Source organism: Salvia hispanica, chromosome 2 (genome assembly GCF_029641045.1).
Source record: "Salvia hispanica isolate PSC_SH4W2 chromosome 2, Shi_PSC_v1, whole genome shotgun sequence".
NCBI classification, from domain to species: domain Eukaryota; kingdom Viridiplantae; phylum Streptophyta; class Magnoliopsida; order Lamiales; family Lamiaceae; genus Salvia; species Salvia hispanica.
The window spans coordinates 24,119,878-24,143,969 of record NC_142693.1 but is presented as its reverse complement, the minus strand read 5'-3'; the positions used below and the strand labels follow the sequence as shown (position 1 = coordinate 24,143,969).

Sequence of the window (24,092 nt, the reverse complement as noted above, 5' to 3'; positions counted from 1 at the left end):
TACTATTCATAATGATATTTATGTATATTTAATATTATGATTGATTGATGATACCACATATTTATTAATAATATTTAATTTTATTTAATCGTTACGAACATTTTTACATAATAGTAAAATTTTCAACTTTCAAGCATAAAATTTATATTATCATTGTAAATTATTTTTTTCCGATATAATAAATCATAGAAACTAACTATCTATAATATTTTGAAGTTAATGCATTGCATATCCATCTCGAACTTCGTCGCTTTCACATATTTCATGCAAAGAGAACATTCAAAGTCAACGAAATGGCAAACGAAAGCAAAGAAGAAGTATAGCATAAAATATCACATTGTTTTCGCGTACATGTTTTTCTTAATGTTAGTTTGTTTTATTTTTTGTTAGTTTTGTTTTTTTTTTTTGTCTTAGCTATAATAATTTTTTACAAATAGAATATAGTATCATAGAAATTGGTCATCTATAATATTCTGTAGTTAATGCATTGCATATTCATCCCACATATTTTTTTTATGCAAAAAGAGCACCTAAATCAATGAAATGGTAAAAAGTTGTAATATAGGGTATGTAGTTGATTTTTGTTTTAAATTATTACATGTAGATAGTGAAAAACTGACTTATGGAATAGATTGCGTCGGTGCAGGACGAGAAAAGTGCAGGAGATGATAACTGGTGATGAAGAAGGGCACCTAAGCTAGATGGAGGCGGATAAAAGATGTTGGGAAAATGATAAGGTAGAGGGGTATTGGAGTAAAAAGAGAAGTCGGAGGGTAATGTTTTAATATGAATGAGTTACTATACTTAATAAATAGTTTGTTAGCAATACATTTTTTGATTAGTTGACCCAATTATATCGGTGAAGAGTTTACATGATTATTTTTGTTATGAGACATATATGATATAATAAATTCTTATGGATTTATGTGATGACTTGGATTAATGTGATGAATTTATTGTTTAATATAATAAATTAGATCTTCGAAATTGATAAAAAAAATACTTCCTCCGTCCCGCTTTAGCAGTCACATTGACTTTTCTGCCCTCTTTTTGTGAAAATGATAAAAAAAAGAGTTAAAATGGAGAACTGGTAAAGTAAGAGAGAAAATAATGTAGATAAAGCTTTTCTGCCCTCTTTTTTAAAAAATTTCTTTCTTAAATTGATCACAAAGAAGTTCGAATATGTCCTATTCAAATCGAATTTCCACACATCATATGCCTACTTAAAAAATAAAAACTAAATTTTATTGTTATTAAAAATGTCCCTCTAAAGAAGACGATCAACAAAAAGTTAGTACTATTAAAAATTGTAAATTAACAAAATCAATTTAAATCTACTGGTGTGAAAGAAATTTCACAAAAATCACCAAAACTACTTCCTAAAAAACTTGAAAGGCAATAGACATTAGACAATATCGCACAACCATTAATCTCACGACTCATTTCCTCTTTTTTTTCAACACACAAAAGCACCAAAAAGGGAAAGACACCAAGGGCATAACCTTAAATTCACAAAACAATGTTAACCACCTTAAATACACCAAAATTTACATTCGAATTCCTCAAACGACAGAAGAAAAGATAGAACCGAAAACAATAACTGTCAAAAAAACAGAACAAAAAAAGAGAGATAAAAAAGATGGGAAAATTTTCAGTTCTGTAGAAAATTTCAACCAAATTGTTGGAAGTTTCAAGCCTTGGATTCTCTGCATCCCATTGGTTGGTGGGATCAGAGGATCACACCTCCAAAAAAAATTTATTTTCTTTTGTCGAGAAATAAATCTGCATGCATTTTCAAGTGTAGTTGAAAAAAGGGGATTTTTAATTTTCTTTTTTTATTTGTTATTAAAAAATTCAGAAGAAAAGACTGGTTTTTTTTTTTTGGCTTGGTTTTTAGTAGTGGAAAAAATGGCAGGAAACGAAGGGGAAATGAGGGGATGGTTGTATTTGATTCGTTACAATAGATTTGGGCTTCAATATTCACGTAAGAGATACTTCATTCTTGAAGATAATTGCCTCAAGAGGTTCAAAGCAGAGCCTACTTCTGATGATGAGGTTCTCTCTCTCCCATTCATGTGTGTATACATGTGTTTTTTTTGTGATAAAATCTTGAAAGTGGGATATTCATGCAAAGGCTTCTATCATCAAATTGAATTATAGAAAAATTGACTCTATAAGTGTTTTTGTGTGTCATTCGAATAAGAGAAATTAGTCTAGGACCATGAATTTTGGTATTTTTCATGAACTTTAAAATTAGTATAAAATATCACAAACTTTACATTTTGTTTGCTATTTCCCATGGCAGCCTAAATAAGATATCTTTGGCAAAAATCGTATTATACGTGGGCAACCGTGAATATTTTAGATTATTTTTTAGGTTCGTGACAAGTAGGATAAAAAGCTACGTAGAAAATCACGTTGATTTAGTAGTCCCAAGTAGGATAAAAAATGCACGGAAGTTGGTTGGATATGGTGATGGACCTGCCATGGAAAATAACAAACAAAATGTAAAGTTACTGATATTTTAGACCAATTTTAAAGTTTGTGGGAAATACCAAAATTTGACTAAAGTTCATGTTTTCAGGACCAATATCCCTTCAAATAAAGTTCTACCTTTTCTGTATTGTTTCACTAATTTAAATAAGTTTAGTACATTATTATTTCTAAATTTTTGGCCTTTTTATCTATAGGAATTGCTGTTTTTTGCTCTTCTGTAATGATTTTCTTCCTCTTAATTTTACCCTTTTCCATTCATTTCCATCATTCCCACATACAGTTTTCACTAATCTTCAATAACCATATAATTTTTGTAAAATTAATGATGAATATTGCTAGTAATTGTGATTCTAAACTTCTTTTTACCCGCTAATATTGATGAATTTTCACTCTCAGGAGCCTATGAGAAGTGCAATAATAGACTCTTGCATTCGTGTTGTCGACAATGGAAGAGAGAGCTACCGTAGAAAAGTATAACTCACCTTACATATATATGTATTTGTACAATATTAAGTTCCAATATTGGTTCAAGCTCATATGATCTTTCTTTTTTTTTACTTGTGAATTGCAGTTATTTTTCATTTTTACTCTTTACAACACCTCTAACCATAGAGACAGGCTCAAGGTAAGGAAAGATTCTTCCATTTCTCCAACTTTTTCGTCGAATTTTGATGGTTTGTATTGATTAGTGTTTCTTGAATTCTTGCAGCTGGGAGTGACCAGCTCGGAAGAAGCTGCTCGTTGGGTCCGAGCCTTGCAGGACGCTGCACTCAACCCGGGAAAAGATATGGAGTCGTGCACTGACGAAAGAAAATGGCAGCCTTTCACGTACGCATGTCAAAACGTTGATCAACTTTTGTGGAAATGTGTTTAAGGCCTTTTTTTTCTGTCTTTATACATCAAAATTGCAACTTATTTTTTTCGTTTAGGCCTAATTCTGTCTTTGTGTTTCGTTCGTTTTTTTCGCGTTGAAAAGCATGAGCGTGTCAAAGAGGATGCGAAACAAGAACTCCATCGACTGGACTGCGACTTCTATGCAAGTGAACACAAAGACATCTGATGTTGTAGCGCCCGCGTCTTGGAAGATATTTGGCTGCCAAAATGGTACTAAAAGAGTTTGATTTTGAGTCATTTTCTTGCTGTCGAAAGTCACATTTTTATGCGTATTTTCTCCTCGTTGCCTCTTTAGGACTTCGTCTCTTCAAAGAAGCTAAAGAGACGGATCCAACTGGGAAGGTCGATTCTCTTTCGAGTTTCAACATCACTCTTAGCTAATATTTTGCAAATTGAGATGAAAATTATAGCAATTGTTGTTATTAGGAATGGGAGGAGCATCCGGCTATTATGGCCGTTGCTGTCATTGATGGAACTCCAGAAGCTGTTTTCCGTACACTCATGTCCATCGGTACCTCCCGAAACGAGTAAGCCTGCTCGACTCATGGAAATCTAACATATTCTCTTCATTTTCTCAGAGGATTTTTTGCTCTTGAAAGAGTATGGTGTGATTTGGAGATTCTCTTGCTGAAAAGTGGTGTTTTTCAGGTGGGATTTCTCGTTCTCTCGGGCCACAGTAGTCGAGCATCTAGACGGGCACACAGACATTGTTCACCTTCAACTCAACAACCACTGGCTACCATGGTTAGAACTGTGACTTTAACTCATCAAAATTCAATCTTTCTGCATTGTTTAGCGTTGCTGATCGCCTTTCCTCTGCAGGGCGATGAAACGAAGAGACTTGTTGCTTCGTCGTTACTGGAGAAGAGAAGATGATGGCACATATGGTACATTTTCTCAACTCAAAAACACAAAAAACAGAACCAAAACCAATCAAAAGGCTTATTGTGCACATCTTCGTTTCAGTTATCCTCTACCACTCCGTCTTCCACAGAAAGTGCCCACCTCACGATGGATACGTCCGCGCCTGCCTCAAGAGTAAAACACCGCGTCACCTTAAAAAAAGTTTAAAAAGTTAGTTAAGTTAGTTAATTTTCTTGCTGTCAAAAAACGAGCAGGCGGTGGCTACGTCATCTCCCCGAGCCCTGAGGGGAGTGTGTGCATCATCAAGCACATGCTCGCCATCGACTGGAAGTGCTGGAAGTCATACATCCAGAAGGGGGCCGCCCGGACCATCACCACGCGTATGCTTGAGAAAGTTGCTGGTGCGTTTTTCGCTGCTTTTTAATATGAGTTTATGCTATTGCTTTGGCTTAATTTTCCGAGCCCGGTTGTTTTAGCCCTGAGGGAGCTGTTCCGGACGAAGGGAGGGAAAGGGAGCCACGAGTATATCCCGGGAGAGGTGAGCGAAAAGGAAGAGGTGGTGAAGGCAGAAGCTAGCTTTGATAGGCAGCATAGTGTGACAGATGATGAGTCCTCTAGGCCGCCGGCCTCGTCCTCCAACACCACTCTCATGGCCCTCCGTGACTCGGTCGATGAGTTCTTCGACGTCCCCGAGCCCTCAGACGACGAGGGAGGGCTTGAGACAGGCGGATGGGCTGAGAGCCCGGATATGTGCTTCGTGGTATGGCCTAATAGTCCTGTTTTCAACAATCAAGAAAATTGACAGACCTTTTTTCTTACAATTTTCGTGTTTGGAATGGCGGACGAGCAGGAGCAGCCACAGACGAAGGTTTCGTCCGCGACCAACTTCATGAAGAAGCTGCAGAATCTTGCAGGTTAGTATCTCAAAATCAGTACTAATACTAAACAGCAAGATTTGAAATTTTTTAAATTTTCTTTATTTTGTAGTCCAAAAGAAGGGGTACATTGAGCTGCCCGAGCTGTCGATGGAGGAAAGTTCGTCGCACTACTATGGCTCGACACTTCCAAAGGACCCTAGCTACACCATGCCGTGTAGCTGGGCGGCCGCGGACCCCTCCTCGTTCTTGATCCGCGGAGAGAACTACTTAATAGACAGCAAAAAGGTTTCACTTTCACTTGCTATATGGAAGGCTTTCTTGAATAAAAACTACCTAAATTCTATTTTCTTGATCAATGGTTGCAATGACTGATCCACTCTCCTCATTTCAACACAAAATCGAGCTTCCGGGCTCTCATAAAAACGCGTTCTTGATCAATGGTTTGCACTTTTACTTGCTATAAATGGGAGTCTTTCTTGAATAAATTTACCTAAATTCTATATTTTTTTTATCAATGGTTGCAATGACAGATCCAGTGTCCTCATTTTAACACAAAATCGAGCTTCCGGGCTCTCATAAAAACGCGTTCTTGATCAATGGTTTGCACTTTCACTTGCTATAAATGGAAGGTTTTCTTGAATAAAAACTACCTAGTTCTGTTTCTTGATCAATGGTTGCAATGACTGATCCACTCTCCTCATTTCAACACAAAATCGAGCTTCCGGGCTCTCATAAAAACGCGTTCTTGAAGCTGCCTTCATCTGTTTTTTCTCTGATCTCTCTCTGTTAGAATAAGGCAAAGACCACCTTGATGCAATTGGTAGCTGCTGATTGGCTAAGATCAGACAAGCGCGAAGACGATTTATCCGGCCGACCTGGCAGCATTGTTCAGGTCAGAATTCGGATTCATCACCCGAACAAAAACAGAAAAAACACAACTAACACTCTTGATGTATAGATTGTTGCATCAAGAATATAAGCACAATTTTCTGATGAGGCGATCTGATGCGATTTTTTCCGTTATGCAGAAATACGGGGCAGTTGGAGGTTCCGAGTTCTTCTTTGTCATCAACATACAGGTAAAGCCTAAAACTAGCTCATACGCCTAAAACTTGCTCAAATTGCGCGTTGGTTCATCATTTTCTTTCGTCTCGTAAACCAGATCCCGGGCCCAACAATGTACAACTTAACCCTCTACTACATGCTCAAGACTCCTGTAGAGGAGACGCCTCTCTTGGAGAAATTCATCAATGGAGACGACGCTTTCAGGAACTCGAGATTCAAGCTCATCCCTTACATCTCTCAGGTCTCGCGTCCATCCTCCAATTTTTCACCATTTATTTTTCATCGGGCACTCACTTGCTTAATGTGATCGCGACAGGGCTCTTGGATAGTGAAGCAGAGCGTCGGCAAGAAATCGTGCTTGTTAGGCCAATCCCTCGAGGTCAACTACTTCCGCGGAAGTAACTACTTGGAGGTATCTTAACCAACTTAACTAACTTTTTTCAGCATCTCAACCAACTTAACTAACTTTTTTTCAGATTGCTTGAGAATCTTAACTAATTTAACTAACTTTTGAAACTACTAGAGCATCTTAACTAACTTAACTAACTTTTTTCCAGCTTGACATTGATGTTGGCTCATCAACTGTGGCAAGGGGTGTAGTGAACCTCGTCCTCGGCTACCTAAACAATCTCGTGATAGAAATGTCATTCTTGATACAGGCGAGTGAGACGTACTTGAGGAATTATGCCACTTTTCGATTCATAACCATTTTCAAGAAATTTTTCAAAATTGCTAAAAAAAATTTCTCTTTTTTTTTTGTAGGGAAACACTGCTGACGAGCTACCGGAGGCCCTACTGGGGACGTGCCGCCTCAACCACCTCGACGTGGGCAAGTCCATCGCGACTGACACCATCAGATAGAGAGGGATAACTAATTAACTGTAAATGGTTGAAGTTTGAAATTGCTAAAGTTGTAGTCTTTTTTGGTGTTTTTTTTCCATCCCATAAAAACACACACACAAACACATAGTTGTGGTGTTCTTGGAAATGGAGAATACAAGAGGTTTTTTTCTAACTTTTGAAATTGATGTTGTTTCATGAAATCTCCCTTTGTAACCTTATTTTTGTGCTTTTTTTTGGTTCCAAATTTGTAGATACTGTATGATTATGTGATAATCAGTTTAAATAAAAGAATCTTTGTATTGTATTTTAGAGATGTTCAAGTTTTATTTATTTCTTATTTTGATAAATTATTAGAGAGTAATTTATTCTTGTTTGAAAATGAATTTGAATGTAACAAAGTAAAAGGTACAACTTGTAGGGTTCTGATTAGAAGCCCAATTCAGCTATATTTTGATTGCTTTTGATTGCCCATATGAAGAATCTTATAAATGAAAACCTCTTTTTTTTATGACTTCAGTTAATAATTTTGAATAGAATTAAAACTTGTTGATTGATCATAGATTTTCGAGTTTTATAGTTTTTTTTTTTTGGGCAACATACTGCTTTTTTGGTCATCATTTATAATTCTAATCTATGATTCAAAATTTTTAATGTAAATCTATTTTATTAATTTGCATAAGGTTTTAAATAAAAAAAAAATAGGGTGCTTGTGGCTAATTTGTTTTTATTTTCCTTTTTTAATGTAAATGTATTTTCAGTAATTTATGGGCCGATGGGTCATAATCTTTTCTTAATAAGAGGATTGGTCCAATAGTTGACAAATGAGCCCACATGGTTCTTTTTTTCATTAGTTTTTTAATAAAAAAATAATAATAATTCTTCATTTATTCTCGTTAAGTCATAAATAGTATTATTAGTTGATTAGAGTATGTTTTACCAATTAAATTCATTTTATCATCGCTTTATATAACTAGTTAAATGTCGAGATACTTTCATCTATTTATTTATTGAAATTTTTCCAATAAAAATTTAGACCATGAAATGTGGCACGTGCCACGTGGGGGCCTGAAACAGGTTAAACAACGTGAGGACAACGTTGTCAATTAAAAAAAATCTAATGGTCATTGTGAAAAGACATATGTGGGCACCTATATTCAACGGTGTAGCCTTTCTAGGCCTATAATAGGATAAGAGTAGACAAGATAAATTAGGGGTATAATGGGAAATTCATTCGGGTTGTTGGTTGCCCATCACCTTGATCCCATGCATTGATTCAAAAATTTAAATGAATCATAATTCGTGGTTCAATTTTTATAAGGTCAAAAATTATATCCTATGGTTCAAAATTTAGAGTATTTGAAAATTTAAATGAATTTTTATCTTTTTTATAAAATAGTTTTGGAAAAGTTTCAATTGTGTTAAACGATCAATAACTAAAGAAAAGTTGGAAATGATATTTTAATTTTCTACAACTTACAAAGTGTGATCTTTTATTTCAGTCAAATTGTTAATTAGGTGAAAAGCCAATGTTTAATTAACTATATCAATAAAGCACCATCAATATCTAATCCACCTTATTTATTATTCATTTAATAATATAAATTAGATTTCATATTTATCCAACCAAAAATTGTCTTAACACACCATTTATTTCTATCACGTTAGAACCTTTTGACCAAAATTAGCCTAATCTCAAAAATCATCCCAACATCCACACATTTAATAAGAATTGACTAAAATAGAAAATTACTCCAAAATGGCAAAATGTATTAATTTTTCATTCATCTTCAAAAATAATTGTTCATTGATTGCACGTTCACTTTTTGAAAGCTTTTGACCGACAAATTCAGTATCTAATTTATTATATTATTTTCACCCTTTCAAAATTATATCCAAATTTTATTAACTACTAACATTCAATGAAATGTATTAGTATATGAGTTTAAACATAATCCTTTTTAAATAATTGTAACATTTTGGGTTAATTTCCGAAATGGAATTAATGGCTATTTAATTTTGTTGATATATACAAAAAGTAAGAGAAAATTATTTTTATACAAAAAAAAGATGGAAAAATTAAGCATAAAACATATCGCTAGGTAGTTGCCAACATTATGAAAGTGAATTTATTATTTTCCATGTCACCGTCACAACTTATACAAACAATTAAATCAGCTGACGCCGTGAGTGGGACCCGCAATTGAATCTACCACCGTGAGTTTACCGGAATTTTCCCGGTGGATGTGACGTGTCAGGCCTCTGCCACCTGCTGTAGCCGGTGAAACTGTCGGCGATCTTCACTTTGTCGGTACCGACACGCCTCATCTTTTTACTAAGGCGATTGTTTTTGGCCACTCAATTATTTTATAAATGATTTAAATATTTTATTAGGATGCTAAAATTATTTGTATTTGTACAAGAAATATTTCTACTAGTATTATTTTCGGAAAATAAACTAGTGTATAGTATTTGATATATTGTGAGGCACTGGATGGAGGTTTTATAAGTGTATGTTTTAAATGTTTTTGGTTACTCAAAATACGTCTACGTACTTTCGAGTACTGTTTTTTTTATATCAAAATTAGTAACTTATATAAAGCTATTTCTATTAGAATTTTGAAAATAAAGGATACTTTGTATTGTGACGCATTTGATAGGGTTTTCAGTTTTTATAGTACACATTAGCATTAATTTTCTCATTTTCAATTTAGTTGGTGTGTCCACTTTCCTAAATAAAATAATACTCCCTCCTTCTGTGAATAGGAGTCCCGTTTTTTCATTTTTGTCCGTCCGTGAATAGGAGTCTCGGTTCACTTTTACTATAAATGATAATAGGATCACACCTTCCACTAGTTCATTTCACTCACATTTCATTTAAAACTAATATATACAAGTGAGACTCTTATTCCACTAAATTTTTTCCACACACTTTTTTTAAGATTTTTTAAAATCCGTGCCGCTCATAAATGAAACTCCTAACGGCGGCCGGAGGGAGTATACTATCAAGATATAAACTAGGATTGAGTTATGATATTAGTTTAATCATATGGGATTAGGTATGACTAATTAGCCCATGATATCCATCTAGAATTGACCTGTAAGATTGAATCTCATGAATCAAACATACTACATGTTTAATCTGAGATACAATCTTGCAAACCAAACATTCTCATAGTATACAATGTGACATTGTTATCAATAATTTTACAAATGATGCATAAAATTAAACTTCGATTCGTTCTTTTATTCGTTTATTGAAATTATAGATCAATGAAGAAATGAACAAATTGAACTGTAATTTTTATACAATTTATAAAATTGATATTCCTTCCGTCGGTAAAATGTTGTTCACTTTTGGTATTTCGGTCCGTCCACGAAATAGTCCACTTTGCTTTTTTTTTTTCTTTCTATTTTTGATAAATGGAGTCCACTTTCTACTGATTCATTACACTCACATTCCACTATAAAACTACAAAACAGTACATAAATGTGGAACCACATTTCACTAATTTTTTCAACTCACTTTTCTTCACATTTTTTAAAATTCACGTCGAGTCAAACTTCGAACAACATTTTGCGGACAGAGGGAGCGGCATATTAGCATTAATATATCGATTTTAAGGTATTCGAATCAAATTACGAAAAATGCAATGCTACGTTGATCAATTGGAACGATGCTTATTTGTGATTCTCACATAATTGCATGATACTACGTTTTTTCTCTGTATATATGTATACAATTCAGAAGCAATTCCACTAATTAGTTTAAGTGGATTGGAATTTAAGAGGACATTAATAATTGTTGATCAAATAATTGCAAGGTTGAACTATACTTTTATCCATGCAAATGGGCCATATTAATGCAAAATCTCATGATGATGCACCATAATATGTTTTCCGAAATTCGGTTTTAATTTTAAATTTACCAAAAGCTCGACGAATAATTATTTAATCGATTTTTTTTTCAAATTAAATTATATTTTGACACGTAAATAAGTTATTATCATTTATAGAACAAAACCTTTTACTTTGACAACTAATTTAGTATTTCAATATTTCGTGATATTATTCAATTATATTTAGATTTTAAAATGATACAAGTATATCGAAATAGAGTTTATTTCCATTTTCAAAATTTGGAACTACCATAAAGCTAAAGTGTAATTAACCCTTTCTATTATATATTAGTAGTTCGTTAATTGTCAAATCTAGGATACATGTACACAAAAGTGTTTTCTCAAAACAAAGTCTAAACAAAAGAGTAAGGCGTTTGATCATGTGCACACAATTAAATATTTCGACACAACATATATATTAGCATTAAATTAAGAAAACCGACACCGACGCCAAATATTTTATATTTTTCTATTTAAATCATATATATTGTCGATTCAAATCCTATTACCACCGACTCAAAACTAAAGATAAAACTATACGGAGTATGTAATATGTTTCCAATCATATTAATGATTAATAAAAAAATCACCTGAATACTTCAATATATACATAAAAAAGTTGTACTTCATTGACATGTACGCAAGTACGACTTATTAATTGAACATAAAGTAATTAAATCCATAACAAACTTATAGCTAGACATGTCAATTTTGTGAAAATTTTTTTGCTCTTAACGTTTTAAAAATGTATAGCCTTACACCATCTCCAATTGTACTCCGAAAATGAGTTTTTGTGTAGAAATCTTCTCCAATTATACACCAAACTCAAACTTATTTTTGGTGTTTTTTTTGTGAAACAACATCAAATATGATGTTACTGCAAAAAAATTATTAGACAAAAACTCAAACATGATGTAAATTTTGAATTTAGTATAAATGATTGGAGTAAAATTACATTTTGGTGTGATGTATATTTAAAAATGAATTTGAATTTGGTGTAAATGTTTGGAGATAATCTTAGCTAATTAAATTAATAAAATATAGTAGTATGAGTGTATAGTCTATAGTAGAAAATTGCGGGTTGATTACTTATATTTGCTACCATTACGAAGTCAATATATATGTTTCATATAATTAAAGTATCCATTAATTTATAATTTCTACTCTATCATGTATATCATCCAAATCATGCACAGCCAATTAATGCTTGATCCTCGGACCTTATTGACCAATCACAACAACCCTTACAAATTTTGTAAGCATATTTACATTCGAAAATAAGTAATTTGTGTTCAATCTTTCAATTTCACAAGATATAAAGTTTTTTTTATTAAAAAGTAACGTAAATAATGAAAATTCACGTGAAATCTATTACTACTATCTTTATATTATGACATACTATATAATAAAATACAAAAATTAAATATAGTTTAAATATTCGAATGCACGAACATGATTTGTTAATGTTCCTCTTTAATGTTTTTTTCATAAATTAGGAGAAATATGAAACTTCTTACTACTATAAATAACAATTAATTAGTTCCCAATAATTTGACTTTTATAAATATTAAAAATATTAATAAGCTTAGGTGTATGCACGTGACTTACAACCAAGAAAATCGATTTGGCACACCAGCATGATTTTGACTCTTCAACCCACACTTTGAGTATGAGTAGTCACTACTTCTCAACTATTTCATATTTTATTTTTTAAATATTTTTCTAATACTTTTAGTTGGCACTAATTAATTTTAAAATTGCAGGAAATGTCATGCTCGAATAAAATATTTTCGAGCTCAAATAATTTAATGTTGTATATATAGTTAAGATTAATTTAGTTTAATTGGCCGTTTCATTGATTTTCAAATATAAGAGTAAGTACTTGTATGTTGATTTAAATCATTTTAATTGTGTCCATACTTTTGTTGTGAAAGTGCAAATAACATGTACACAAAACTTGACTAAAAATAATAGTAGTAAAATTTAATAAATGAGCTCAACTATAAATTTTCCTTTTTTGCAATAAATCAAAATCTAGTGATTTTTATTGGTTGTAGACATTCGTTAAACGCATTTAATATATTTATAACTTTATAAATACATGTATTAAAAGGTGTGATTTGACTCATATTATTGTGCACTTTATTAACATAAAAATTAAAAACTAAAGCAATTCTAAAAAAATAACATAAAATAAAGCATTTAATGAATAGGTGGGGTGGTGTTCCCTTGAATGTCACATGGCTCTTGTGTAATAAGTTTGTTCAACATTTTTGGAATTAAGTAGACACAATTATGATATATTTAGGAATGTAAAGAAAGCCCTAGTACTCATAGGGTAGTATTTTCAAATTTGGATTGACCATTAAAAAATGTGTATTATATAATAACGGGCAACGGATGAAAAAAGGAGTCAATTCCAACTTTAAACGGTTGAGTTGAGCTATTACACTATCAGGTCGGCAACAACTTTAATGACTGAATTTAATTGAATTCTTCCGGCTTTCACGGGTCAACGATAGAAGCAGTTAACCTCTTGACTCGCCTAAAACCGTTATTGAATATATCCAACATATATATACATTTCCCCACAAGATAAACTATGTATCCATCATAGCATTAGCAATTCATACACAAGTAGAGCTATGATTGGGACAATGCTAATGAATTACTTATTACATTAATATCATGATGTATTAGTATATAAACATATAGTACTAATATTAAGGAAAAAACAAATTTTAATAAAAAATCGAATCAATATATATAGTTCCAAACTGTGTGTAATCACTAATCACACACACACACGATTTAGGGTCCCACAAGAGACTGCCATGTCATACATTATGCACACACACCTATTATCCTTCTGTAAGAATAATTCTTTCGTTTATTCCATAACGACAAATTATGCATCAGAAAATAACATTATTCTTTAATAAAATATATTTATTCGTTTCGCCATATTGCCATGATTTGTGTTTTGTTAATGTTCTTGAATAGTTTTGAAATAAACTCAGTATCTAATATTGAAAAAGAAGTCTGTGGATTATAGATACTTGAGAAAATCAGATTCAAGTTCCAATTTTTTACTAACACCAAATATTATTCAAATAAAACTAATGAAAAACACATATCTTGTTTCGTGCTGATAAATCAAAGATTGAACATAATTATATTTCAGCTGAATAATTCATGGTTACATATACAATATACATCTTTTGTAATAATGTATTTTGTCAATTATACTAGTACTATTACTATATGTTTTTTATTGTAATGCATTTTGTATATTGTAATAATACACATAATTTTTAAAATTGTAATAAAATATCTTTATATTAGCTATCTTGCTAAACTTTACAGCATGTGAAAAAACTATTCGATCTTATCTCATTATCTATAAAGTACTATTATACTACTATATATCCTTTCATGAAAAATAATTATATTTTTATTTTAGTCTGTTCACCAAATTGGTTTCTATTAACTTTTAATAAATTTATTTTTCTAATGGTAATGTATCCTTATTAATGTCATGTGAAAAACTATTCGATCTTATCTCATTATCTATAAAGTACTATTACTATCTATCCTTTCATGAAAAATAATTATATTTTTATTTTAGTCTGTTCACCAAATTGGTTTTATTAACTTATAATAAATTTATTTTTCAAATGGTAATGTATCCTTTCTCATTGATAATACTGTCTTTTTTTTATCACTTTTATTTCATCAAAGTTTTTCGTATGGTATACTATCAAGATGACATATGATGAACAAATGAAATACCCCCTTCGTCCTATAATAGGAGTCACTCTTATTATGGATACAAGCTTTAAGATATGTAAAGAATAGTGGGTTGAAAAAGTTAGTGAAATATGAGACCTACATTTTTATATTGATTTTATAATAAAATGAATGAAGTGAATTAGTGGAATGTGAGAATATAAAAATGAGGTGTGATTTTTATTATGGGCAAATCAAAATGACAAAGTGTGACTCTTATTGTAGGACGGGGGAAGTGTTTAACAAATAAAGTTATTATCATTCTAACCTAATCTAAATCATTTAAAAGAAAAAAAGTACTCCCTCCGTCCCACTAATTAAAGATGACCCACTTTTATTTTTGGTTTGTCCTAACCAAAATGATCTATTACTAAAAATAAACCTTTTTATCTCTATTTTATTTCATCTCTCTTATTTTACTCTCTCTACTAAACATATAAAATAAAGTTATATAACATCTCATGCCGCGCAAGGAAGGAGTCATCTTTGTTGGGATGAAGAGGGAGTATGTAATAAAATCTTAAATCCAAATACATCCTCAAATCCTCAAATCCACCAAATAGAGTCCAAAAGTTTGCTGAATCCCAAACCTTCATACTTTCAAAATCCAAGAGTTCTAATCTGAAAAGACAAAAGTGTAAGATTATTAATTTTATTTAAAAAAACAAGAGAATATATGAAGCTCGGATCCCTAGATATTGTCACGTGAGAGCTGTCTGCCAAGCTGGAAACAGCCAGCTAATTCCGCCGCGTGGGCTCCACCGTAACCGTCACCTCTCTGCCACGTGTCGGATCCGACGAATCGGATTCGACCATCCAGCCACGTGCTATGGGGCCCACTCTCTCCGCCGCAAATGTGCTTCCCCCGTATTCCACGCAACACTTCTCCGTTTTGAATTATTTTTTGCAGTGTAAATAAATTTGTCATTTTACGATTTTCTTCTTAATTTGCTACATTAACAATTGTAATCGGTTCACCAATTGCTTGTCACAAGTTCAATAATTTGATTGAACCAGTTAGGGAAATAAAAAATGTTAGTGAAATTCGATTAAGATATTTCACCTTGTAGTTATTTATTTTATCATTGTCTTGTTTGAACTGAATAAACTTGAAGAATTTTAGCTGGTATATTGTACTGTGTATATCCTTTACTACTCGTAATTTTTGGAATTTTACTATTCAAATTAGGTTGAATATCAATAAGTAAAAAATAAATTTAACATATTTCACCTCATAGTAATTAATTTTATCATTGTTTTGTTTGAACTGAATGGACTTGGAGAATTTTAGCTGGGTATATTGTACTGTGTATATCCGTGTATATCCGTTAACATTTGTAATTTTTGGAATTTTACTATTCAAATTAGGTTGAATATCAATAAGTAAAAAAATAAATTCGATACTATATTCAAGAATATTACTGTAGATCCTCATGTTGCATGTTCACTCTAATCCCATTTAAATATTTGAAAACTATCGAATATATATAGTGTGTCCGTTGATTTGAGATCTAGAATATCGTTTCATAATGGAATGTACTACTTATCGAGCTTTAAATATATTAGGCAATTAAGCAAATTAAAATTTGGAGTTAAAGAAATTATTATGCTTACAATCAAGGTCACCTTCTTACATATCGTATCTATTTATTACTATTTCATAGTATAGTGAACTTTATACGATATTTTAACATGTGATGAATAATATTGATCATTATTTTAAAGACCCAAAATTTATACATCACTACAAAAAGAAATAACGACTAAGGACATTCCTTAATGTAATTAAAGATAATAATTTTTATTTCTAAACATACCACCAATACTTCAAAAGTCGTCTATATTCTTCATGATGTCCCAACTAAAATTTAGAGATACAAATAGAAGTGTCATGAAAAAGCAAAAAATTAAGATAATTTGATCCCAATTTAAGAATACTTTCTTCTATGTATTAAACTGTGATTATTTTTCAAAAAATCAACACATTAATTGTGTCTCTATTATTATATCATTAAAAAAATAACTTTTTGCAGTGCGTGTTTTTATTTAATCAAATAAACACATGAACTATATAACAATGGTTAAAGAAAAAAAAAACTCCGGCCATACCGCAAAATTAGTTCAAATGTATGCATATAATTTTAATTTAATTGTATATTTAAGCAGATGTGAAGTCAATTTTATAGCTTAGATTTCTTTGTTATTTGTTAAAGTGTATGCTCAGTTTCAACTAATGCCCTTCTAGTTGTTAATACCTACTACCAATAAAGAGGTTTAAAATTCTAGAGTAAATTAATTATTTGTTCAAATATAACTGATTTTAGCTCAACGGAAATTGATTATGAAATAAAATTAATAAAAAATGTTCATAATTAATTAGCACAAATTCTCATAGTTTTATTTTGCATGATTAACCCAACTTAATTTATCGTACTGGAATACGCGTCAAAATTTATAAATTTGTACTTACAAAAGTATCTTTGAAAATGTTTCAGTTACAATATTAGAAATCTATGATTCAATTCATTAATTGTTCATACCAAAGATTTCTAACACCTAAACTAACTACGCAACTCAATAAACTACAATTAATATTTCCTTAATCATAAGATGTTTTTCAATTCAACTTATACTTAGAGAGTCAGAGGTCATTCTCCAGCAATCAAATTTAGAAAGAAAATATAAAGTAAATTTGCCAAATATTGATGCATTCTAATTTATGTGAGTAGATGTACTGTTGTAATCCGTCATAAGTATTGAAATGCATGCTTTATATTATTATATATATGCCAAGTAATAATTTCAAATAGTAGTAAAGTTGACCCAAAATCCCATTTTTACATTAAAAAAACTAAAAATAATATTCTTTGATATAAGATTGAAAAAAGGAAAAGGAAGTATAGAACATATATTCATGGACGACAGTGGAAAGACTGAAAACTTGTACTTTACGTATCGAAGCATGTACCTCAAAAAGAAAAACTATATTCTGCATGAAGTCTTGTAATTTTTTCTTGGAAAATTGGTAAGAAAATCATAAAATTTGGTCCAATTCTATTTTTTTTTATTTTAAAAATCTAGCAAAAATTATAAAATTTTAATCTGTTCTCATTTATCTTAAAATGAGATTTTATTTGTTGAAATTGTATTTGATATGACTGTCGAAAATTATACGTTGGCATCACAACCAAGAAATTAAACAATATTTTTTATTTATAAAGAAAACGATATCATTTGCAAGAAAAATATAGATAATGTATATTATCTGTAATGTAACTGACCGGAATTTTTTAATATACAAATTCAAAGTATCTTTTTACAGATGATGCTCAATTTAATTTTTTTTGAGCAAATTTTCAATATTCAAATTCAAACTTCATAGTAGTAGTATCTTTTTGAGAGATGATGCTCCATTTATGATACAGAGCAAAAGTCGGAATATCTAAATAAAAAGACAAAAGATAAAATTGGTACACTAACTGATTGTACTAATTACAGTTTTCCAACAAATAAAAGAGAATCTCTTATTCAAATCCAATTAAAAAGTGTTAATTAGGATTAGTACTTTTCAGAAAAATCGTCCCTAATAATTATTCTAGATTTGCTAAGTTTTTCCTAAATTTACCATCCACAACGCAAGCCACACAAATATGAATAATCATCAAACTATATTATAATTTCCGAGTCCGATTTAATATTTACAAGGATCATGACACATTATTCAAATAATGATTATGCAATATTGAACTAGCACATAAGTACCACAAATTTCAATAAATCATAAAACTCCAATGTTTACCTGAAAACCGTTAGTAAAGTAATTAAAAAAGCAAAAAGAAGCGGAATGTCACGTTATAATTAAAGGGAATCAAGCCAGCTTTGAAAATTCATTAAAAGTGTCAACAATATTATTACCATTCCTATCCCAATCCTACTCACACCCCATACACAAATAAAGACTAACCAAAACCTATTTATTGAGTACGATATTAATTACGAATCGAATCGAAAAACTCGAAAACTAAAATATAATATTATGAACTTTTACGAACCGAAGGTTCTAAATAAAATCGAATAAAGTCAAATGTTTTGAATATAACCGAATCGAATCAGGATCAGAATCATCCAAAAAACAATTAATCGAATGCGGCTAAAAAACATAACCGGCCATATTTATCCGAATGTTACTATTGATGCGAATCCCGTAAATAAGCAGTAATGTCGTCAAACATTAGAATAATCGAATCAAATCAAAGTCAACTGAGTTTCCGTCTCAATTCATTGAATCGAATCAAATTCAATGGACAGTCACTGTTTCGAACCATCAAATATAATCGAATTCAATCAATGCTTCCAAAAAACAATTAATCGAGTGCGGCTAAAAACATAATCAACCAAGTTTATCCGAATATTAATGTAGATGCGAATCACGTAAAATAAGCACTACTGTCGTCAAACTTTCGAATAAACGAATCAAATCAAAGTCAACCGAGTCTCGGTTTCAATTCCTCAAATCGAATCAATTTCAACCGATAGTCTCTATTACGAACCATCAATATATTCGAACCGAATAAGAATCATCCAAAAAACAATTAATCGAGTGCGGCTAAAAAACATAACCGGCCAAATTTACCGAATGTTACTGTAGACGCGAATCACGTAAAATAAGCAGTAATGTCGTCAAACTCTAGAATAATTGAATCAAATCAAAATCAACCGATCGAGTCCCCGTTTCAATTCATCAAATCAAATTCAACCGAGAGTCTCTATCTCGAACTATATAATATAATGAAATCATTTTTTACCAAATACATTACCATGCACTACTAAAAAAATTAAAAATATTTTGCTTGTGTTTGAATAATTGATATGTACATTACCATTCAAAACACCTTACATAGTATATACCCAAACATACTCCTATTTGATTATTTGCAATAAGGAATCCAACTCAAATATGAGACATATTCTAAAAAATATACATACATACGCGTATATATGTATTTTGGTGGGGGGTGGGGTGGGGGTGGGGTATGTGAAGAAGACTTGCAAAGGAATGAAATGTGAGTGCAAAAGACAGCTTGCTCTGAAGCAAGAAGTTCACCTAACATTTTCCTTTTTCTTTTATTAAGTCCTTCTTTTCTCTCTCTTCCTCTTCATAATCACTCAGACCACTCCCCATTTCTCCTTTCATCACTTTCTTCATTCTCTCTCTCTCCTCAGTCTAGGAGTGAGAGAAGCTTCATATAAACACAGAAATAGAGTGATAGACAGATACTAGGTAGCTTCAGATAGATACATTTATACATTCATTTCCTCCATTTTTTGTTCTTGAATTCTCTCTCTCTTTCTTGGGAGCTGTGCCAACAGGTAGAAAAATTCTGCCATTTCTGATTTTTTTAAAAAAAATTGCAATTTTTTAAGGATAAAGATTGGATTTTTAAGGCGGGAAAATTCGTGGGGGGTAGTTGAATTTTTTTTACTTTCAATGAGGAAATGAGCATTGTAGGGAGATGATGGAGTGTGAGTTTATGCTTGTTTTGGTGAAAGAATTCGTGAATTTTCTGTTTTTTCTGCCAATTTTCTTTGTTTTTTGGATTAAAGATTGCTTTTTTAAACCGGGAAATCAGGGGTTTGCTTTTTTTTTTTTCTACTGTGTGTGTTTTGCAGTAGAAAATCTTGATTTTTATGTGAGTTTGAAGCTATAGATTTGCATTCTTTTGTTTGTGGTCCAAATAAGGGAAATGGCTTTTGAAAATGGTAAAGTCTGATATTTTGGATTCTTTAGTAAGAAATATATTCTGAATTTTTTGTTTGTTAGGTCTCTCAAATGTGAAGATTTTTTGCTTTAAACCCTCATTTTAGTTTCTATTTTAAGCTACTAAATTTGAAGATTCTTGCCTTTTTTTTTTCTTCCTTTTCTTGTTTGAATTAAATAAGCCTCTGTAAATTCTTGATTTCTTGCCAATTTCAGCTCATTAAAATTACAGTTAGCTCACAATTTTTCCTTTCTTTCTTTCTGCAGGAATTCTTTTTAAGAGGAGACTTGAATTTCCCAAGAAAACAAGGTTTGTTTGATTATAAGCTTCTTTATCTTGAAAAAAAAACATTGATGGTAATTTATGAGTGTCGGTGCAGTCTCTGTTTCACATTGATTTTCAAAATTTATTCCTTTTTAATTGAGATTTTTATTTTTAAGAGGATTTTCAGAATCTCAGTGAAACTATTTACATGTTATTGGCAAAAAAGAAAGAGGAATTTTATGCTAAAATGCGCTTGAGCTGGAAAGAATCATTTAGCAAAGCAATGTCCCTTTTCTAGGTCATGTGCATGTTAGCATCAATTCTTGTTCAAAAATTTCCAATTTTTGCTTGTTTTCATTTCCAAGTATCTAACTTTTTCTTATTTGTTTCCTTTTTTCAGGAAAATGGGACCAAATTTGGGGGATGATATTGATTGTGCAAACTTCTTTGATCAAATTGATGACTTGATTGAATTCCCCCCTGAAAATGAATGTGTTGGAGGTGCCGGTGCGGGCGTTGGCGCGGGAGATTTGGTTGGCTCCGGTGATAAGAAGGATGTTCCGAGCATGTGGAGCGATGCATTGCCGGATACGGACCTTTATTTTGCAAACAAAGGCGCTGCTTCCGACCTCTCTGCTGAGCTCTCTGTTCCGGTGAGCAAAAAGGCCTTTATTTTTGTTTGTTGGTTGCAAAGATTGGTTTTTTTTGGTGGATTGTCGAAGTCTTTGGTGTGTTAGGAGTTGTTAGGTGTGACATCAAGCTCAAATTTGAAATTAATTTGGTGATGGGAATGTGGACCTTTTGAGGTTGTTAATTTTGTTGGGAGTTTAGTTAGAGTTTGTCTTATTTGATGAAGGGTATGTATCGTATACGAACGCGGGATAGGGAAAGTTTCGAGTGCTTTCGAGTTTTGTAGGGTGGGAGGCGAAGGGAACGAGAGATCGAGAAATCGAGTTTTTGTTGAATACTTCTTGCTTGATTTCTTATTAAATGCGTGGTGTGTGTTGATTTGTGAGTCGAGTCGAGTCGTGAAATAAAGTAGAGAAAGTGATGTTTACATTTAAAGAGACGAATCGCTTTAGTTGAGACGTTCCAAAAAGGAAAACGAGTTTGGGTGAAATAAATGGCTGATTTGTTTTGTTGTGTTTTTCTTTGTATCAGTATGAGGATATCCTGCAGCTGGAATGGCTCTCGAATTTCGTGGAGGATTCGTTCTCGGGCGGAGGGATGACCATCCCGAAGGAGAACCCGAGCCCGGCCATCCCGAAGGAGGCGTCGCATCACCAATTCGACTCCTTGAGCCCAGTTTCGGTTTTGGAGAGTAGCAGCAGTAGCAACAGCAACAGCAGTAGCAATTCGTTCTCGGGCGGGATGGCTATGCCGTTCCGCCCTACCCCTGCCCAGCGCGGGGCCCAACGCGCTCGGAGCAAGCGCCCTCGTCCGGCGACGTTCAACCCTCGGGCCGCCATCCAGCTCCTCTCCCCGCCCCTGGTCCCCGTCGAGGCGCCCCCGAAGTTCTTCCCGGCCGAGTCCGAGAGCTTCGCCGAGTCGCCCCCAAAACCGGCCTTAGCCGAGCAGAAGAAGAAAAAGAAGATCAAGATAACCCCGCCCGCGAGCCTCGCCGATAACCCGGCGCCCGTCCGGAAATGCATGCACTGCGAGATCACGAAGACCCCTCAGTGGAGGGCCGGCCCCATGGGGCCGAAATCACTATGCAACGCGTGTGGGGTCCGCTACAAGTCCGGCCGCCTGTTCCCCGAGTACCGCCCGGCAGCTAGCCCTACCTTTGTTCCGTCCCTGCACTCGAACTCGCACAAGAAGGTCGTTGAGATGAGGACCAAGCTACCAATGACTTCCGAGGCCGAGGTGGAGCTGAGCCCGAGGCCGAGCACGGCCTAAATCCGTTGCAAGAAAGGTATACAGGGTTGCCTTGTATGGCTGAAATCTCGTATTTTATTTCATCAGTTCGATGCTACTCGTTTAGTTCGACGGTACTCGTTTAGACATTTTTATTTCGATTTCTTTGTTCGTTGGTTCGTTGTACAGTATGTGATCGGGGTGTCGGGCATAGCGTTGATGACGATAAGTTTAGCTAGTTGGAGAGGAGGACTGAGAGAGTCTAGATTGGGTTTAGACAAGAAAGGGAGATTTAGGACTAGATGTTGTTAGATTATTCGAATAGCTATGTCTGATTATCCCTTTCATGGGAAATTCTTTTTGCAGTTTGAAGGGATTTTTTTAAATTGGTTTATGGTTTATGATTTATGCTGTCTTGTTTTTTTTTTTTTTTTGTATGAAATTTCAATTGCCCTCTTTTTGATGTTTTTATCTCTTCACTGATTTATGCATGCTTGAAATTTTGGGAGATTATACATGAAAATTTGAATGTTTGATTTCATAAACGGTCATGTACATGGTCTCTGGAAAAAATTGTGGTCTCTGAATTTAGGATATAATCAATTTGCATAAAGCCATTTTTCACTTTTTTTTGACTTTTTATGATGAAAATGGCATCAATCTCTATTAGGGCCTAAAAATGAAATACTAACAGAAACATAAACTTGTGATCATTGTCCCGTGGGCCTTGATGTTAGCATTATATATTTATTTTAGAGTAAAGGTCAATTTAGCTATAGACATGTTATCAAAATACGTATTTGGACTAAACATTCACGTTTTGAAAAATAGGTCAATAACAAATGAAAATATCGCACTAAGTACTCCTTTTTTTAATGGGTTCGTTAAAAAACTAACGGTCAATGCTAATTGCACGGTGACATGACCATTTTTTTTACGGAACCGTCAAAAGAGGACCTCTCCAGCAATGATTTCATTTGTTACGTTACGGACCAATTTTTCAAAAGTAAATGTTTTGGATCAAATTCGTATTTTGGTAATATGTTTAGGACCAATGACCTTTACTCTTTATTTTATACATTTATTTTAATTTTATTACTTTAGATTTAATTGTTGATGTCGTTAGTTTTATAAAATACTTAAAAATCAAAGATCTATTTATTTATTTTTTCTACAACTTCAAATAAATAAATAAAATAATAAATTGAGCTTTGATTACAATTTATACAAATAATAATGTCAATAACAACTTTTTCGGTATTAGAATTAAATGAATGATGTTTACTTGGGCTCTTAAGTAGTCAACTAGAAACTATTTAAATAGCATTCAAACCCTTATGGTAGAAAATTGAGTTTTCAAATATTGGGCTGAAGATTAATAAATGAGAATTTATTCAAGTTTGGCATGATAAACGTAACGCTCACTTAAAAGTAAATAAAGCCATTAATTTGCATGAAAATGGATAGTTAGGTAAAAAAATTGTACT

The 24,092-nt window shown here is 32.6% G+C and overlaps 2 protein-coding genes across 3 annotated transcripts; both read left to right on the top strand.

Moving 5' to 3' along the window:
- Window positions 1-1,566: 1,566 nt before the first annotated feature.
- On the top strand, window positions 1,567-7,344 carry LOC125202367 (protein ENHANCED DISEASE RESISTANCE 2-like). The gene is made up of 20 exons (XM_048100750.2): window positions 1,567-2,055; window positions 2,893-2,967; window positions 3,068-3,121; window positions 3,206-3,324; window positions 3,473-3,600; window positions 3,686-3,732; window positions 3,817-3,917; window positions 4,039-4,134; window positions 4,213-4,277; window positions 4,357-4,428; window positions 4,509-4,655; window positions 4,731-5,014; window positions 5,105-5,168; window positions 5,242-5,417; window positions 5,923-6,024; window positions 6,161-6,211; window positions 6,295-6,438; window positions 6,514-6,609; window positions 6,755-6,856; window positions 6,960-7,344. The coding sequence occupies exons 1-20, from the start codon at window positions 1,909-1,911 to the stop codon at window positions 7,056-7,058; spliced, it is 2,169 nt and encodes a 722-aa protein (XP_047956707.1). The 5' UTR covers window positions 1,567-1,908; the 3' UTR covers window positions 7,059-7,344.
- Window positions 7,345-19,833: 12,489 nt separating this feature from the next.
- On the top strand, window positions 19,834-22,991 carry LOC125202446 (GATA transcription factor 8-like). 2 transcript variants are annotated; one of them, XM_048100840.2, is made up of 4 exons: window positions 19,834-20,006; window positions 20,751-20,793; window positions 21,149-21,401; window positions 21,910-22,991. In XM_048100840.2, the coding sequence occupies exons 3-4, from the start codon at window positions 21,153-21,155 to the stop codon at window positions 22,645-22,647; spliced, it is 987 nt and encodes a 328-aa protein (XP_047956797.1). In that variant the 5' UTR covers window positions 19,834-20,006; window positions 20,751-20,793; window positions 21,149-21,152; the 3' UTR covers window positions 22,648-22,991. The 2 variants fall into 2 exon arrangements, with proteins under 2 accessions (XP_047956797.1, XP_047956796.1); XM_048100839.2 differs by having other exon boundaries at window positions 19,835-20,095.
- Window positions 22,992-24,092: the final 1,101 nt, after the last annotated feature.

Coding starts and splice junctions, on each gene's coding strand:
- LOC125202367 (XM_048100750.2), top strand. CDS start 1,909: ATGGCAGGAAACGAAGGGGAAATGAGGGGATGGTTGTATTTGATTCGT. Junction 4,135..4,212: donor AACAACCACTGGCTACCATG/GTTAGAACTGTG, acceptor TTTCCTCTGCAG/GGCGATGAAACGAAGAGACT. Junction 4,429..4,508: donor CGTCCGCGCCTGCCTCAAGA/GTAAAACACCGC, acceptor AAAAACGAGCAG/GCGGTGGCTACGTCATCTCC.
- LOC125202446 (XM_048100840.2), top strand. CDS start 21,153: ATGGGACCAAATTTGGGGGATGATATTGATTGTGCAAACTTCTTTGAT. Junction 21,402..21,909: donor CTGCTGAGCTCTCTGTTCCG/GTGAGCAAAAAG, acceptor TCTTTGTATCAG/TATGAGGATATCCTGCAGCT.